General features: G+C 38.5%; 2 protein-coding genes across 3 annotated transcripts in view; one reads left to right on the top strand and one right to left on the bottom strand.

The window, feature by feature from the left end:
- Positions 1-4,068: 4,068 nt before the first annotated feature.
- Positions 4,069-12,967, top strand: Zbtb33 (zinc finger and BTB domain containing 33). Its single transcript, XM_046420941.2, has 2 exons — positions 4,069-4,207; positions 8,077-12,967. Exon 2 carries the CDS (start codon positions 8,079-8,081, stop codon positions 10,098-10,100), a length of 2,022 nt encoding a protein of 673 aa, XP_046276897.1. The 5' UTR covers positions 4,069-4,207; positions 8,077-8,078; the 3' UTR covers positions 10,101-12,967.
- A 469-nt stretch (positions 12,968-13,436) lies between these two features.
- The window catches only part of Tmem255a (transmembrane protein 255A), a 63,044-nt gene continuing 58,068 nt past the window's right edge, over positions 13,437-18,412 (bottom strand). For both annotated transcript variants that reach the window (XM_046420925.2, XM_046420924.2), the window contains one exon: positions 13,437-15,810. In XM_046420925.2, coding sequence (XP_046276881.1) covers positions 15,652-15,810 — 159 coding nt within the window. In that variant the 3' untranslated portion in view covers positions 13,437-15,651. The remainder of the gene's footprint in view (positions 15,811-18,412) is intronic.

Genomic DNA, 18,412 nt, shown 5'->3' on the forward strand with positions numbered 1-18,412 from the left:
AAGGGCTCTGGGATGGAATGAACATCACTTTTTCGATTTTTTATTGCTATCAATGAATATATATTAATCATCCACAAGATTCTTGGCATTTCAGCACAGGATAGGATAGGACAGTTACTGCACTCATGGAATTCACAATCAAGGACAAGGCAAATAAACACTGATAATGTGGTTATAAAACCTAAATTGTCCATAATCAACCAATTGAAAACCTTTCTAGAATGTAAAATAATTTATACCTTCATATCCATTTGATACAGTTTCTTCTCTTTAAAATCTCCTGGGTTTGGGCTGGGGTTGTGGATCAGCAGTAGAACCCTTTCCTAGCATATGCGAGGCCCTGGGTTTGATCCTCAGCACCACATAAAAATAAATAAATAAAATAAAGGTATTGTGTCCAAGTACAACTAAAAATAAATATTTTTTAAAAAATATTGCTTAGTTGTAGATGAACACAATATCTTTATTTATTTATTTTCATGTGGTGCTTAGGATCAAACCCAGTGCCTCACATGTGTGAGGCAAATGCTCCACCACTGAGCTATAGCCCCAGCCCTAAAAAATAAATATTTAAAAAAATATATCCTGGGTTGGCTGAAGTGGGGTTAAGCTCTCAGATATAAGGAAAGTAAAAGGTGAAATAATACAGAAACAGAAAACTAATGAAATTTCCCAATAATCTTGCCCTAAAGGCAATTATTTATTTATTTTTTTTTTAATATTTATTTTTTAGTTTTCGGCGGACACAACATCTTTCTTTGTATGTGGTGCTGAGGATCGAACCTGGGCAGCACGCATGCCAGGCAAGCGCACTACCGCTTGAGCCACATCCCCAGCCCCCTAAAGACAATTATTAAGGCCAGTAAAGTTTCTTGAACTGCTTTGCTTTCCTACAAACAAAATTCCTTTCCTAATTTTCTTTGATTATAGGTAGCTTTTCAACTTTAGTTCAGTTTTTTTTCTGGGTAGCAGTGTGAGGGCCTGGGAAGAAGGGAAGAGATTTCTTGTGCTTTAGAATGAACACTTTTTTTTTGAGAGTCACACCACCAATACCTTAATTTTTTTATTTGTTCTAATTAGTTATACATGACAATAGAATGCATTTTGATACATCATACATAAATGGAGTATAACTTGTCATTCTTATGGTTGTACATGATGTAGAGTTACACCAGTTGTGTAATCATATATGCACATAGGGTAATAATGTCCTAATTCATTCTATTATCATTCCTATTCCCATACCTCCTTCCCTCTGTCTAATCCAAAGTACCTCTACTCTTCCCTATCCCCTATTCCCCTTACTGTGAATTAGCATCTGCATATCAGAGAAAACATTGGGTCTTTGGTTCTTTGGAATTGGCTTATTTCACTTAACATGATATTCTCCAGTTTCATCCATTTATCATAGAATGAACAGATTTTCACCGTGCCTCAGTTGGGTCTCAACACTTTGGAAGCCCTTCAAAGAAAGAGACAAGTTTATTCTGTGGTAGCCTTGGTGTTGTTAATCTGGTGCAAAAGAAATTATATTGTGCCTTTCAGTTTACTGAAAGGTAATCAACAAACATGAAAAGTAGCCTCTACTGCCATTATAATCTGTATTTCAAAGATATATTGCATTTTAGTTTCAATGAAGCTAATGAAAGATAAATAGATTTTAAATTTTCAAGATATACTTTGTCCTATTTCCTAAGGGTTTTTTTTTCTTTTTTTTTGCTACTACATTTTTGGGGAGTGTAACTCAGAAAAATGGTCATCAATCTGCTAACTAGTTTTTCCAAGTGTTCAATTGCTAGGAAAATATTAATCTTAGTTTATTTTACAACAGCACACTCCTATTTTCTGTGAAGTGTGTTTATATTAAACAATAAAAATTTCATAATTTTAAGTCCTGAAGCAAAAATCAATAATGCAAATAGAAAAGACAGTGGAAAGAATCTGACACAACTTTCCTATGTACATAATATGAATACACCACAGTGAATCCCACCATCGTATATATTCACAAGACTGGAACCCTAATTAGGATAAGATATATTCCATGCATGTATAATTTTATCAAAATTGATTCTATTTCATGTATAACTAAAAATAACCAAAAAAAAGAAAAGATTAAAAATAAAACATCTGGGGTTAGTATTATTTTTGTTATTCCTGATTAGTGAGTAAAGCCAGGCTGCTTGACTAAATCTTCAATTTAATCATACAAATCAAACTAATTAAAAAATAAATAATGCAATAATTTCCACAATAGAGAGTCTTGGAGAAGAATTTAGGAAATTTTATATTTTAAGTGAAAATAAAGCTGTTGCACCACTTTGATGTTTTATTAGTGGCTTTGCTTTATTGAAGAGAATATGGAATACATTAGGGATAAATTTTCCTATTGAAGAAGATTAGATATAGTTAATTCTGTTTTCACACTGGAATATCCCAATGTACATTTTCAACAGGATTTTTGTAGAAAGAAGCACAGGAATTCCAACTAAGAGGTAAACAGGCACACATTCAAGCTTTTGGGAACTAGATTGATCATTATCATCCTACACATGTTTTTATTTCATTTGCAGCACTGGAGATTGAACTCAGGGCTTCACACATGTTAGGGAATGCCGCAGTCTGGCTGGGCACAATTCAGGAGCCACGAACTTTATTTTAAGAATACACGCCATACCACACCAGCTCTTCAGGAATTCCCTCAGAGCCCAATGGCTCTCCAGGCCAACCTCTCAACCACTCTTGAGCCCGATTGGTTGGGTTGTGTGGGCGGAGCCAAAAGAGTCCCCCAATGAGCAGCTCTGTGGTCTGAAAGGGCCGGGAAACAGCCCAATGAGCTTCACTGCAGAGGAGCCAATCAGCTGGAAGTTTGCTGGGGCCCCTTCGCTGTGGCTCTCAACAAGGGAAGAACGTTACCACTGAGGTACATCCCCAGCCCTATCCCATACAGATCTTTAAGAAACAAAATGAAGGTAGTGAATGGCCTTAATTGCCACAGAAAAGTTACTACTTGTTTCCCTAGTTGAATATGATCAATAATCAGCCTGAAGGGAAATATTTTGCTTTCCAAACACCCATCCTGTTGTTTGTTTCATAATGGTACTTAGGAGGGTATTACCAGAGCATTTTTTAAAATTATGTAATTCACAACTTAATTTATTCATTAAATAATTACTGACTGTTAATTACTGACTGCTTAAGTCTGTGTCAGTCCCTAAAGGATGAAATGCTACGGAAATAATAATAAATCGACAATGCAAATGTTAATATTATTCACCTTTCAAGATACAGCTCAAATGGCAATATTCAGTTGGTTATTCCCTTCTCTGTGCTTCTATACCTTGTACAAATTTTTCAATGCTTGTGTGCCTATCTACTGAGCGCTCTGAAAAGGTAGAGACCCGTGGCTTTCCTTTTTTTTTTTTTTTTTTTTGTATTCCACAGAGCCTTGCACATGCTACAGATCAAACAGGTGGTCAATAAATGTTAGTCGAAATGAAGAATTTAGCATTAGATTAAGACAGTACCTGTCCAAACGCTAGATTCCTTCCTTAAAAATAGTAACTGTAATTTACTGTTATCCTAAAACTTGTATTATCATGAGTTGATGAATTTTATTTATTCAGATTATATTTCATGGTGGTTCATCAAGATGGTCTATCAGGCTAGTACAGAGTAGAATTCAAACTTGCAAAAGAAAGGAAACCCATATAGTCTCTAATGGTTTTTATGCCCTACGACCTTATACTGAATTTCGACGAAAGCGAGTAGCACCCTTTCCGCTCCCCACTGCTAGTGGCAGCGTTACCTGATCTTTCCCTTTCCTTTTCCCACCCTTTTGCCCTCCGGAAAGAGCTTCAAGAACTTCGCAGTCTTCCTCCGCCCCTTTGCGGAAAGAGCCGAAGGCTGAGTAGGGTGCCGAAGCGGAGTCGCGTATAGCTCGGGGCCTTCCGGAAACCCTCGGACTGCTCTCGGAAGAGGAGGGCGCCTCTTGACTTCAGAGCTTCGCCCCCGCGCTGTGCCCTCTGTCGGTGGCGTGGGGCAGCTGTAGCAGCCGTGGCGGCAGGAGGCGGTAGCCGCGTCGACGTCGACCAAGACTGGAGCGACGTTTAAAGAAGCAGCAGAATCGCCCGGGAGTCCGGCTTCTTCTTGTTGGAGGACTCCCACCCTTCCGCGGCCGAGGAGCAGCGGCGGCGCCAGGAAGCAGGTGAGGACCCGGCCCCAATCCGGGAGGGGGCGAAGGAGCGCGTCTGCCTCCTCGGTCCCTGGGCCGCGCCTGCGTTTGCTTTCGCCTCACTTGAACCAGGAAGCGGCGGAGTCTTAGGCTTTGCTCCTCCGGCTCTTTCTTTGTGTGGGTCGGGGAGCGAAGGAGGGGAAGAATCCGGAGGGCCGCGGCGTGGTCCCTTTCGCCGTCAGGGGCTGAAGGGTTGCCGGTGCCCTGGGTAGGCCCCGGGGCGTGGGGACCCCACCATAGAAACCCACTTGGCTTTACCTCTCCCCGCTGCCTTCCTTTCTGGGCCTCTTTTTCTCCGCCTAGTCCCTGGTTTGATTTGGAGCTTTCCTGCCTGGCCCATCCTCCCCTTCCGTCCCCTTCCTGGGGCATAACAATGCCGCCTGCTTAGCCTCGCCCCCCCCCACCCCAACACCGCACCCTACTGTTCGCCACCTTCTACTTTCCCCGGCACCCTTTACTCCTCCCGCCCCCACTCCACTGTTTGTACCTCCATCTATCTGTATTTGCAAGGAGCTGGGTTTCCACGTGAAATGGGGTTAGAAACCCTCAGTTGCAGCTGGTAGGGTGCAAATGGAGAAGAGGGAGGCGGAGGAAAGGAGATGGGGGTTCAGCTGCTGCAGGGAGCCGCGTGTCGGTTTGTTTCACTCCCTCGCGGATGGCTTTTCTCTCTTTTCGGCTTTAACTAGCCCCACTGAACCTGCCCTCGATCAAGGATTTGTCACACAATGATGTGAAATGGCTTTTCCACAGTCAGGTTGCCAATCTTGGGGGAGGAAGGGTGCAGACCAACTTGTGTTGACCTGGGCCCACCCTGACGGGCAGGAAATGAAACCAAGTCCCAGTGTCACCTAGACACGTACATCTGACGCATTCCCACATGGGGAAAATTATTTGCAAACGACAAAAACCGTGGGAGTGTAGTCTGACAACCCATCTCTCCACTTAAAAGTGACTTCTGACGAAATCCCCATATTTCGGAAGCCCTGGTTGTTGGCACTCCAAAGGTCACCCTTTCTGATGAATGCCTTTGGTAACCTAGAATTCCTTGGTACTGTTAACCAGGCAACACCTAACAGATGATGTTTTATATCCTTGATTTTTAGGCTTTTTGTTTGTTTGGTTTTTTTTGTGCTTAAGCTATAATTTTGAAAAATGAATTTGAGATGTTCTGCCTTTCAAGTGTGTTAACTGTGATAGTGATACTCTGGGTAACTTCAAAGGGAAAGAATATTAACAATAAAAATATATCTTTACTAAAGGTATTTATCAATAATGGCTGATATCCACATACACACACGTACACACACGGAATTTTTTTATTTTTTACAACTTTGGCATCATTGTTACTGGAGATGTCTTTTGTTAAGTGCAAAAAAAAAGAAAAAAGGTGCTTTGGAGGTGGTACATAGCAGTATGATTTAATGGCATGCCCCACACTCTAAAGTAATGTCTCCTCTGTTCCAATAAGTTAATGTTTTCTTTTCTTTTTCTTTTTTTTTTTTTTTTTTTGGTGGTGCTGAGGATTGAACTCAGTGCCTCACACTTGCTAGGCAAGCCCTTTACCACTGAGCCACATCCCCAGCCCCCAATGTTTTCATTTTTGCTAACTCATTTGGCAAGAAAAAAGTTTTCATACCAGTGCAGGATTTTTTTTCCCAGAGTACTGGGGATTGGAACCAGGGGCGATCTACCACTGAGCCACATTCCCAGCCCTTTATTTATTTATTTACTTATTTATTATTTTGACAGGGTGTTGCAGAGTTGCTGAGGGTCTCATTAAATTACTAAGGCTGGCCTTGAATTTGCCATCCTCCTGTCTCAACATCCTGAGTTACTGGGATTACAGGTGTGCACCACTGTGCCTGGCCAGTGAACATAATATGTTTATTTATTTGTTTATTTGTTTTTGCAAGTACAGGGCCTTGTGCATGCTAGGCAAGCACTCTACCATTGAGCTGCACCCCCAGCATGTTTCCTTTTATTTTGAGACTGGGTCTTGCTAAGTTTCCCAGGCTGGCCTTAAACTTGCAATCCTCCTGCCTCAGCCTCCTGAGTAGCTGGGATTACAGGCGTGTGCACTCACTTCTTAACCAACAAAGTGAAATGTTTCAGTTTTTCATACAAATAAGCATTACGAAATGGTATGCTTTCCTTTTACATTATCTTTTTTTTTTTTTTTTTTCATGATAGCATTTGTTAATGGACTTCACTCAGCACTCTGTTTTTTTGTTTTTTTCTTTTTCTTTTTTGGTACCGGGGATTGAACTCAGGGGGACTTGACCACTGAGTCACATCCTAAACCTATTTTTGTATTTTACTTAGAGACAGGGTCTCACTGAGTTGCTAAGCGCTTGGCTTTTGCTAAGGCTAGCTTTGAACTCACAATCCTCCTGTCTCAGCCTTCTGAGCCTCTGGATTATGGGCATGTTCCACCCCTGTGGAGACAATCTGTTTTTAACATTCCACTTCTGGAGATTGTAAAGTAGAGGTGAGGTGGATGGGCAAGGGGATGAAAAAAGAGAAAGGGACAAAAAAGTATTTACTAGTTCATCAAGATGTGGCACCCCAATTTAAATAAGAACAAAAAAGTAATTGAGTTGTGAGATAATAATTGTCAGCCTTTGTAGTGTCCTTGGCTGTGGAGAGTAGCTTTTTAATATAATCCTAAAAATAGTTAAAATTTAGATGTGTAACCGATGTGATTCTGCAGTCTGTATACGGGGTAAAAATGGGAGTTCATAACCCACTTGAATCAGATATATGAAATATGATATGTCAAGAACTATGTAATGTTTTGAACAACTAATAATAAAAATTAAAAAGAAAATTTAGGAAGAGTATGTATTTCAGACTCAGTATTGAATACTGACATTTAAATCATTCATTACAGATGAAATAACTATTATGCATTTATGGTGAGGATTTTCCTGAAAACAATTTTTTAAATATTTATTTTTTAGTTGTAAATAAAATAAAATACCTTTTATTTTATTTATTTTTATGTGGTGCTAAGGATCGAAACCAGGGCCTCGCATGTGCTAGGCGCGAACAAACGCTCCACCGCTAAGCCAAAACCCAGCCCTTCCTTAAAACAATTTTAAGACAGCCAAATTAACCCTTGCCTGGTATGGTGGCTCACACCTGGAACCCCAGCACTTGCAAGGCTGAGGCAGGATTACATGTTCTAGGTGAACTTCATGACTTAGCGACACCATCTCAAAATTTAATTAAAATGGTGAGGTGGGGGGCTGGGGTTGTGGTGAGAGTGCTTGCCTAGCACATGCAAGGCCCTGGGTTCGATCCTCAGCACCACATAAAAATAAATAAAGATATTATGTCCAACTACAACTAAAAAATAAACATTAAAAAAAAGGTGAGGTGGGGGCTGGGGATATCTGTTGCCCAGTGGTAGACAGCCTCTGGCTTAAATCCCCGGTACTCTTAACAAACAAACAAAAGCAAAAAAATAACCCTCTTAGCTCTTCTTGAGGAAACCCCAAATTGGGACTAAGTAAATGAATTCTAATCTTTAAAAAACTCCTAGTGGAGATGCATGTATTAGATTCAAAGGAAGGTGACTATGGAGATTACTGTTCAAATCTGTCTAGCAATTTAAAACTTGCTTGACTCTTTTCAGGAAGAATTCATGAGATTTGATACATAGTCCAAATGCCGGTCTGTATGAACAGTTTAAGAAAAAGCCAAAAAGTTATGCCAAACTTCTGTTAAAACTTGATAAACTATTTAACGATTCCATGGCTTAAATACTGAATGATGAAGTACTTTTGTTTTTTTTTCTCCCTAATCCTTCCTTGTCCCCTCCTCCTCCCTTTCTCTTATAGGCATGGAGAGTAGAAAATTGATTTCTGCTACAGACATTCAGTACTCTGGCAGTCTGCTGAACTCCTTGAATGAGCAACGAGGCCATGGACTCTTTTGTGATGTTACTGTTATTGTGGAAGACCGAAAATTCCGGGCCCACAGGAATATTCTTTCAGCTTCTAGTACATACTTCCATCAGCTCTTCTCAGTTGCTGGGCAAGTTGTTGAACTGAGCTTTATAAGAGCAGAGATCTTTGCAGAAATTCTCAATTATATCTATAGTTCTAAAATTGTCCGTGTTAGAGCAGATTTACTTGATGAGTTAATTAAATCAGGGCAGTTATTAGGAGTGAAATTTATAGCAGAGCTTGGTGTCCCATTATCACAGGTTAAAAGCATCTCAGGTACACCTCAGGATGGTAGTGCTGAAACCTTGCCTCCTGATTCTAGTGACAAAAACCTTGTAATACAAAAATCAAAAGATGAAACCCAAGATAATGGGGCGACTATAATGCCTATCATAACAGAGTCATTTTCATTATCTGCTGAAGATTATGAAACGAAAAAGATCATTGTTACTGATTCTGATGATGATGATGATGATGATGATGTCATTTTCTGCTCTGAGATTTTGCCTGCAAAGGAGACTTTGCCAAATAACAATGCAGTGACACAGGTTCAGCCTAACACAGGCCCTGTTTCTATTTCAGATGTTGCACCTTGTGCTAGCAATAACTCTCCCCCTTTAACAAATATCACACCTACTCAGAAACTTCCTATTCCTGTGAATCAGGCAACTCTGAGCCAGACACAAGGAAGTGAAAAATTGCTGGTATCTTCAGCTCCAACACATCTGACTCCCAATATTATTTTGTTAAATCAGGCACCACTTACTACACCACCAAATGTCAGTTCTTCACTTCCAAATCATATGTCTTCTTCAATCAATTTACTTATGCAGAATCAGCAGACACCAAATAGTGCTGTTTTTACAGGAAATAAAGCCAGTGAAGAGGAGGAGGAGGAAATTATAGATGATGATGATGACACTATTAGCTCCAGTCCAGACTCGGCAGTCAGTAATACATCTTTGGTCCCACAGGCTGATACGTCCCAAAATACCACTTTTGATGGATCATTGATACAGAAGATGCAGATTCCTACACTTCTGCAAGAGCCACTTTCCAATTCTTTAAAAATTTCAGATATAATTACTAGAAACACTAATGATCCAGGTTTAGGATCAAAACACCTAATGGAGGGTCAGAAGATCATTACTTTAGACACAGCTACTGAAATTGAAGGCTTGTCGACTGGTTGCAAGGTTTATGCGAATATCGGTGAAGATACTTATGACATAGTGATCCCTGTCAAAGATGACCCTGATGAAGGGGAAGCCAGACTTGAGAATGAAATACCAAAAACGTCTGGCAATGAGTCAGCAAGCAAACGCATGAAAGTAAAACATGATGATCACTATGAGTTAATAGTAGATGGAAGGGTCTATTATATCTGCATTGTATGCAAAAGGTCATATGTCTGTCTGACAAGCTTGCGGAGACATTTTAACATTCATTCTTGGGAGAAGAAGTATCCATGCCGTTACTGCGAGAAGGTATTTCCTCTTGCAGAATATCGTACAAAGCATGAAATTCATCACACAGGGGAGCGAAGGTATCAATGTTTGGCATGTGGCAAATCTTTCATCAACTATCAGTTTATGTCTTCACATATAAAGTCGGTTCATAGTCAAGATCCTTCTGGGGACTCGAAACTTTACCGTTTACATCCATGCAAATCTTTACAGATCAGACAATATGCATACCTTTCTGATAGGTCAAGCACTGTGCCTGTAATGAAGGATGATGGTATTGGGTATAAGGTTGATGCTGGAAAGGAACCTCCAGTAGGGACCACATCTACTCAGAACAAGCCAATGACCTGGGAAGATATCTTTATTCAGCAGGAAAATGATTCAATTTTTAAACAGAATGTAACAGATGGCAGTACCGAGTTTGAGTTTATAATACCAGAATCTTACTGAACTCCTTTGAAATATCAGGAAGTTTCGGTTTGGGTTAAGGGGCAGGGATTTCAGAAGACCTGTAAAACCAATTAAGGTGAAAATAAGTTAATTTGATCTGCCATATCATCTGAAAGTAGACTAATTGGATTATCGTTGATGGTTTTTAGAAGCAAATTTTTCTTAAAGTTTCAGTAGAAGTTGAGAAGTTCCCCTCTCAGTATGTTTATATAGTTAGCTTTCAGCTCATTTAAAAGAGGCAAGAATGAAAAAGCATGGAGGGATAGTTTTCTGGCTAGAATTTGAAGCAGTCTGAATGTTTTTTGAAAATAACTGGAGTTACTAGCATACCCTAGTACATCATACAACCTTCCCCTTCCATGTTAGCACTTTACTGCTGAATTCTCAGTTTTCTTACATTGAGACTATAAATGTGTGTTGTCTTGTATATGACATAAAAAACTTCTGAAACTGTTCTAGAATATTTCATAACAAGTCTCCACTTGATTGTGTATTCTGCTAGTCCAAATGGATAGCAACCTCCTGCCTCCCCTCATGAAAATAGCCATGCAGATGAGTCTTGTATGAAGAATGACTTAGTTTTTATTTTTAGTTAATTAGAATTAATACTTGCCTCTATTGCCATTGTCAGTGAAAGATTTTGGTGGCTAGGCCATACTCTCTACCTTTGCAATGTGATCTGTGTAGGCAGAAAACTAGTGGAGAAACAAATCTTCATAATGCAGGCAGGAGACACAAAAGTTCTGTCACACTTTTTTTAATTCTCTGCTCTTACATAAGAGAATGGAATCAAGTGGAGATTTCCTTTTTGTTCGATATGGTTAATATTCCCATAAAATGTTAGAAATTTTGAATCTGAAAGCCACCAAGTTAATTTTTATACATAATCTAATTATGTATAAATCTTTGTAAATGATAGATTTCATAGATGAGACTCATGTATTTTGGGCGGAGGCTATTGGCATATATTTTTAAATATTCATATTTCTTAGATCCTCTATAGGAAGTTTTCATTTGAAATAGTTGAAGCTGTGATCTAGTATGTTCCTTTCAGCAAGATCTTACTTTTACCCCTTCTAAAGTAAGTGCCATTCCATCTGCAAATTACCACAATATAGCAATCAGAAACTACACGTGGAATGGTATAGGCTTGTCAATTCCCATTAATCTTGACAACAATAAATACCAGCTTTCTTCCTTTTAAAATGACATAATTTAAACAGTTAGAAAGTAAAGTTAAAACTTAAGTGCTAGTAATAAAAGGAAGTGGGTTGGCACAAATATATAGCCTAGCATTTATATCAATTAACTTGTTGAACTGTAAATGTTTTTTTTTTTTTGCAAAGGAAAAAAATAATAGATACTGATAAAGATTGTTGTGCATAGTTATTAGTCATTCATAAACTTGCTTAAGTATTTCTTAGTTCAACATAGATATTTTCTTTCTCCTTACCATGTATTTTTAAAAAATAGTCTATTTCTTAACTTTGAACTTAAAGCTTTAATCATAACTTCTCATATATACATCATTCAGTGTATCTTAAGTTGGTAGCTGAGGGTATTTGGCATCAGTATTTGCAATAATACAAGGAAAAAGAAGAATTATCCTTTGTTTACCAAGTGGTGGAGTGATGTGCATTTATCTGTTTTCTGTTTTGTGAGTCTAGGCCTTCAAACCATTTTATCAACTAAACCTAGAAAATTTGAAATCATCTTATAACTTAAGACTCTGATCTCTGAAATCACCATATCTGTTTCTTTTCTGTGTAGATATAACATTATGCTCTGATTATAAAGTGTTCTCAGTGGAAATTTGAGTTTCATTAATGTTATTTCAGCAGTTAGTCTTAATTACTTATGCCATTGTAAATGATACTGATGCCAGCAGAGCTTCCAAGTCTTTTGGACTCAACTGTAGATAAATTAGTTTGTCATAATAAAACTTGGTCATTTCTACAAGCCTATTATGACAAACCAGGAATTAATTCTATAATTGAAAACTATCAGTTCTGAGTAATATTGGTATAATTATTTGCTGCTGCTGCTATGCTAATTCTGAATATGAAAATTTAAAAATCTGTGCATATTTAAAGGTATCTTCTGGAGTTTTTTGGGAGGTGGAAAACTGGAAAATTAAATTTCGATTTTGCCAGAAAACTCTTACTTGCATGTGTCTCAGGATCTTCAGTTTTTCTAGAAGTTTCCTTCTTCAAAGTTCAAGAGTTCATGTAGAATACTCCTTTTGGACAAAAACTCTTCACTCCCAGTCTTTACTGTATTGGAAATTTGTAGCAAGCTGCTGTTTAAAACTTACTATGGGGTTTTTCTATTTTATACTTAGCTTTACGGCTATTGAACTTCCTTTATTCTTTCAGGCGGGCTTCAAATTTGTTCTAATGTGAAATTACCTGTAAATATCCTGGACAGTAACTATTCAAAGTAGAAATTTGTTACTCAAATGCTCAGACTAAGCAGAGATTTTAAAATGCTATAACAGTCTTGCAGGATTAAACATTTTAATTGATTATTATCATCTGGGTGGTAATGATCCCCTATGTACAACCACTATGAGGGAATAATGCCACATTTTTTCCACTGTACTAAGAAGATAAAACAATCGGTAAACATTGATCAAGGTATTTTGTATCGTCAAGGCATGCATATTCTAAGTAATTAAGTGCTAATTCAGCAGCACTGGCTTCTTCACCTTTGTCAGTCATATGAACCATGTTCATTTCCCCTAATACTGTAATGTTCATACTTGTACAATCCTCCCTATCATGACTTTAAGTTCTACTTTTCATTAACCATCACCTGATATTAGTTCATAGAGCTTCTTATGGCAAAATAAAATGTTTTAATTCTAACTTCTGAGTGTGTTTCTTATTAAGAGTATATTTAAGAAATTATATAGGAGTTTATATTCTATTGTTTTTCAATTTTTGTAGCAGGGAACTGGAGCTGTGTTTCTGATGACCACATGGCAAAATATTACATTAGTTTTTTTTTTTAAATTTTATTATTTTTTATTATTATTATTTTTTGGTACCAGGGATTGAACCCAGAGGGGCCTAACCACTGAGTCACATCCCCAGCCCATTTTTTTTGAATTTTTTTTTTTTTATTTTGAGACAGGGTCTCACTAAGTTGCTTAGGGCCTCAGCCTCCAAAGTTGCTGAGATTTCAGGCGTGCGCCACCACACTTGGCCCCATTAGATTTTATATATTGGTTAATCATGTTTCATTGTTTCTTGAACCATAATAGTCCAAATGAGTTAGTTAGTTTAGAGCATTTGCTAAACTTTTATAGATACCATAAGGACACCTGTAAATGGATAAGGAGGAGGATAGTTTTATTAATTTGAATCATCACAAAAGCAGTCTGGGTTTTCAACATGGCAGTGATACAGATTTTAAGCAACATCCAGTTTATACAGGTTCTGGATTAATATTTAATGTTTCATGCCCCGTTCAATACTCTAAAGCAGAATTAGGAATAAAGCGGTAAATATTACAAAATGCAGTCAAGATACATATTGGAAATACAAATTCCTTCATTACAGCAAATGTTTTGCAAAAGAGTAAAGCAGCAAATATTTTTCTAGGGTAACATGCACTTTATATAATTCAATGTAATAAAAAAGAAGCTGCTGAAATTAAGTGTTACAAAATCTATACTGTTTCAAGTTATTTTGTAAAGTAAGAAAAATACATAGAAATGAGTCATAGAATCTTAACACTTTAAGAAATGTAGGATATACTGTGTAATGGTGCCTTTAAAAATATACACGTTCACTAAAGCAAAAGGTAAAGTGTAAATGGCAAAAAATTCATTTTGAGTATTACAAGTTGACATTTGTATAGTAAGTCAATTGGTTATTAGTCCCTTTTTGAAATCCATTAGAATTTTAATCTGCTCAGAACTGTAAAAAATAATAGGGATTTTGTATAACGCATAGGATTATAGATTTTTAGATTTGAAATCTGGATAAGACATTCATGATGCTAAAAATTAAATGATATTTTGCAAACATTTACTGTGAACAATGAGTGCACTAGTTGTGCCTTGATGATTCTTAATGGTCAGGTGTCTACAAGGTAGATGGGAGCACCAGCATTTGTCTGCTACCTCTAATCCATCAAGTCAGGAGGTAGCAAAATTGGCTGGAAAATTTTCCAGTATATGTTCCATGTTTGCAGAACTGTCTACTTAGGTACCCTCCTGTAGCCCTGTATTTTTACATTATACAAGTGTAGGATTAACAATCTGTCTTTAAACCAATCAATTCTCAGGTTAACACAAGATCCCAATGAAAGTGTTCATTCTGAAGTGAAGACATGGATGCCAAAGTGTCTTAAACTCATCAGGTTGATGGTTTAAAGCTATGTATAATTAAAAGAACTGTACAAATACCACAATGTGCCAGATGGATTTTAAATCTACCGTAACACTTAAGAATTTGTCAAGTTGGCTACATTTGAGGTTTTGCAGACTTAAAGCGGCATTGTAACACTCATAATCTTGAATTGAATGCTGTCATGATTGGTCTCAACAGAAAAAGGACCAATAAGAGCAGTGGCATTAAAATACAGATGATTCTTTTAGGGTGGGGTGCAGGATACGTGCGGTTTGCTGGGGTTGAAGCACAATATTTGAAGATTAAATAGTCACAAAGATTAGTAACAATTCATATTACAACCCAACCTAATCTAGCATTTTTAAACTCTGAATTTCAACTGTAAGATTTGTATCTCCTGTAGCAAATGCATTTTGCAATGATGCAACATGTAGTAAAACCAGTCTCCTAAATTATCAGATGTATTACCGAGATCTACTTAGAACAGCTTACATGTTGCTCTGTATTTCAGTGCTTCCAGATCAATCCTGTTTCCCACTACTCGAGAAGAGGGAATATTGCACTTTTCCCTTTAGGAGGTACCGATAACAAAAGCTGAGCTAAATGATCACAACAGCCACTTTTACAATTCAGAGAAGAAAGGAGTGAGATATGGGCAGCTTTTTTCAACATCCAAATGAGCAAACAAAATCTTAGCCAGAACTCTCTGTATTGGAACTACTGTGTAGCTCCATCAGCTGGGAAATTTCCTTAAGGACTGACAGTGGTAGTAGGGAAAGATAGGGCCTATAAGCTGGGCCCTTCAACCAGGGTGCTAGGGTGGCAATCTGCCAAGAGCCTGAGGACAACACTCCTTTACATAAAGTGAAACAGATGGCAACCATGCTTTTGCTGAATACAGAGGTGGAGCATAGGGTAATGCAGGTCCAAACATGACAAGCTTCTTGCTGGGTTGGTTCCCCAGCCTCACTTAAAAGTGTGAGCTGCTCTTCTTGGGAGTGCTGGGTTCAGCTTAGCCACCCCTGCTCCGCACTGATAACAAATAAGCTTCATCCCTATCTCTCCCTAGCCTGGCAGGCCATTGCAAAACTTTATGCATAAGAGTCACACTTAAAATTTTGTACCCTACACACTTCCACTAAAGCAGAAATACAAAAGCCACAAAAATCTCAATAGTCAGCAGGCATTCATCTTTAGGGACTGTAAGGTGGTGGCTTTTCAAAAGGTGGATAATAGGGTGGAGAGTAACGGGGTGGTGCACTGGAGGACCACATGTAGCTGGGCGAGGGAGAAGCAGACTGGGGCTCATCAGAGAGTCCAGAGGGAGGGGAGGATGGAAAGACACTGGAATGCTGTGTAATAAAAAGAAAACATCAGCTTAGACAGTGAGTTTGAGTTTGTAATTCCATGAATAATCATTACTACATAAAAATGAATATGCAGATTTATTTCAAAGAGCTTCTAAACCTTACAAAGTTGATGAGGGATGTGAAACAGGTGGTCCCATGTTCTCTTACTCATTCAGGCTGCAAGCCTCACGTGATCCTCCGCTCCTTGCCCTTGAACCGTGCGTCTAGTCATCCACTGGATCCTGTTGCTTCTAATGTGTTGTCTCTGAATACACCTCTCCCTTTATTGCATCTAAAACCCAGGCCATCAGACTTATTGTCCCCCTTGAGCTATGCAACTACATCTCAACTAGTCTTAAAAAAGGTTTTCTGGGCCTTAAGAACATTTAATGAGGTGAAGTTATTAGTCCCTGGGAAAGTTTTCACTCCACGAATCTATCACAGAGAAGTAGTACAGTGGTCAGGAGCCCATCTCATAGACAAAAACAAACAAACAAAAACAAAGCCAGAGAAATTAAATGGCTTTCTTGGCTCTGGAATCTTCCAACTCCGAGTCCATCATTTTCTATTCCATCTGAACTACCACTGCATCACCCTCCAGGTTTAGGGTAGGTTGGAAAGCAAAGAGTAACACAGGCATGGTGGTGAGAATACCAATGGTAAGAAGGAGGAGCAGTATGTCAGGTTGTAGAGACCAAGGATTCAATTTTACTTTGTGTTGTCTATCTTTGGGAAAGGAGCAGATCCAAATTCTAAAAATATCCAGTGAACTGGCAAGTTAAGAGTCATTTCTCCTCTCTTTCCCTGGCCCATGTCCATGCTTAATCCTAATGCTCTTTGTGCTCAAGGAGAGTTGACTTGTTTTGCTCAGTGCTATATCCTCCAGAGTTCAGAACAGTGCTTGCTAAGTAGTAGGTGTTCAATAAGTCCTGAATGAGTGAATATATCTTCACATGTATAGAAGATGAGCTTGGCATGCTTTTTAAAAATAAAATCTATTTTCAAAGAATACTGTCACAGCTTAGGGGTAGTGTTTTCTTGTTCCAGTGGTAGAACAAGACTGGTGTGAGGTCTGAAGACTGGAGGGAACTATGGGGATGGTGAGAGGCAGGAAAAACAGTTTTGGGCTCTCAGGAAGAGCAAACATAAATTGACAAACAGAATGGAAGAACTGCAAATATTCTGTTCTGTCTTAGCTCTAGGATATATATCTATATTTATCTATCTATATATATATATATATTGATATCTCTATGTATCTCTCTCTCTCTCTCTCTCTCTATATATATATATATATATATATATATAATATTTGATATTTATGTGTGCATTCTGTGTGTGTGTGTGTGTGTGTATGTTTTGTTTTGGTACAAGGCATTGAACCTAGGAGCACTTCAACACTGAGCCACATCCCCAGCCCTTTTTATTTTATTTTTATTTTGAGTTCTATTATATTTTCAGACAGGGTCTTTCTAGGTTGCGTACAACCTCACTAATTTGCTGAGAGTGGCTTCAAACCTGTGATCCTCCTGCCTCAGCCTCCCCAGCCACTGGATTTATGGGTGTGTGCTACTGCACCTGGCTGGTACATATTTTTTTGTGGGGGTACTAGGAATTAAACTCAGGGGCACTTGATCACTGAGTCATATCTCTAGTCCTATTTTATATTTTATTTAGAGGAAAGGTCTCACTGAGTTGCTTAGCACCTCTCTAAATTGCTTAGGTTGGCTTTGAACTCAAGATCCTCCTGCCTCAGCCTCCCGAGCCACTGGGATTACAAGCATGCGCCACCGTGCCTGGCATGGCTTGTACATATTTTTAAAAGCTACTTATACCAAATTTTCTTAAGAGTTTAAATGGTATTGGGAGAGGGTGTGAAGCAGTCACTGTGACTTTATGCTGTTAACCAGAGTTTGAGTGGATCATGTCAACTTTCCAAGCCTACAGCAATCTAAGGTCCACCTTGATATGAGGTGTCTGGAGCCTCTGACCAGCTGTCTTATTCTCTGTATACCCAGTCCTAACCTCTGCATTCTTGGGAATGAGGTATTCAGGTTTCTGGGTCTTGCTTAAGATACTAAAATATCTGTCCTTTACTACATAATGGGTAATGATAATAGGACTGAGAAGAGACTGCAGCTGCCATCCTCCTTGTCCTCCTCTATTCCATCCATAATTTCACTGAGTAAAGGAATGACAGAGTCACCGAACCTGGAGAGCCTTTAAAGGCAGAACAGTTGAGGCACTGGACTCATGATAAGCCAAATTCCTTCCTAAAAACTCAGTCTTTCTCCTCCCTCCTCCTAAAATACCCTTTGTTAAAACCTCAGTACAGGGGTGTATCACTCAGCATCAGGAGTATGTTCAGAGAAATGCATCATTAGGCAATTTCATCACTGTGCAAACACAGAGTCTATTTGTACAAACTAAGATGGCTATAATGTTACTAGGTGATATAATTTTATGAGACTACTGCTGTATGTGCATTCTGTCATTGATGAAAACATTATGGAGTACATGACTATATAGTGATTTCTTAATTTTCCACTCTGCATTCCATCACATTCTTCCTTTCTCTTTCTTTCCTCAATTAAGAACTCTCTCC

The sequence above is a fragment of the Marmota monax genome, unplaced genomic scaffold (genome assembly GCF_021218885.2).
Source record: "Marmota monax isolate L192 unplaced genomic scaffold, Marmota_monax_Labrador192_F-V1.1 WCK01_AAM20220418_F8-fsc00155, whole genome shotgun sequence".
Lineage (NCBI taxonomy): Eukaryota > Metazoa > Chordata > Mammalia > Rodentia > Sciuridae > Marmota > Marmota monax.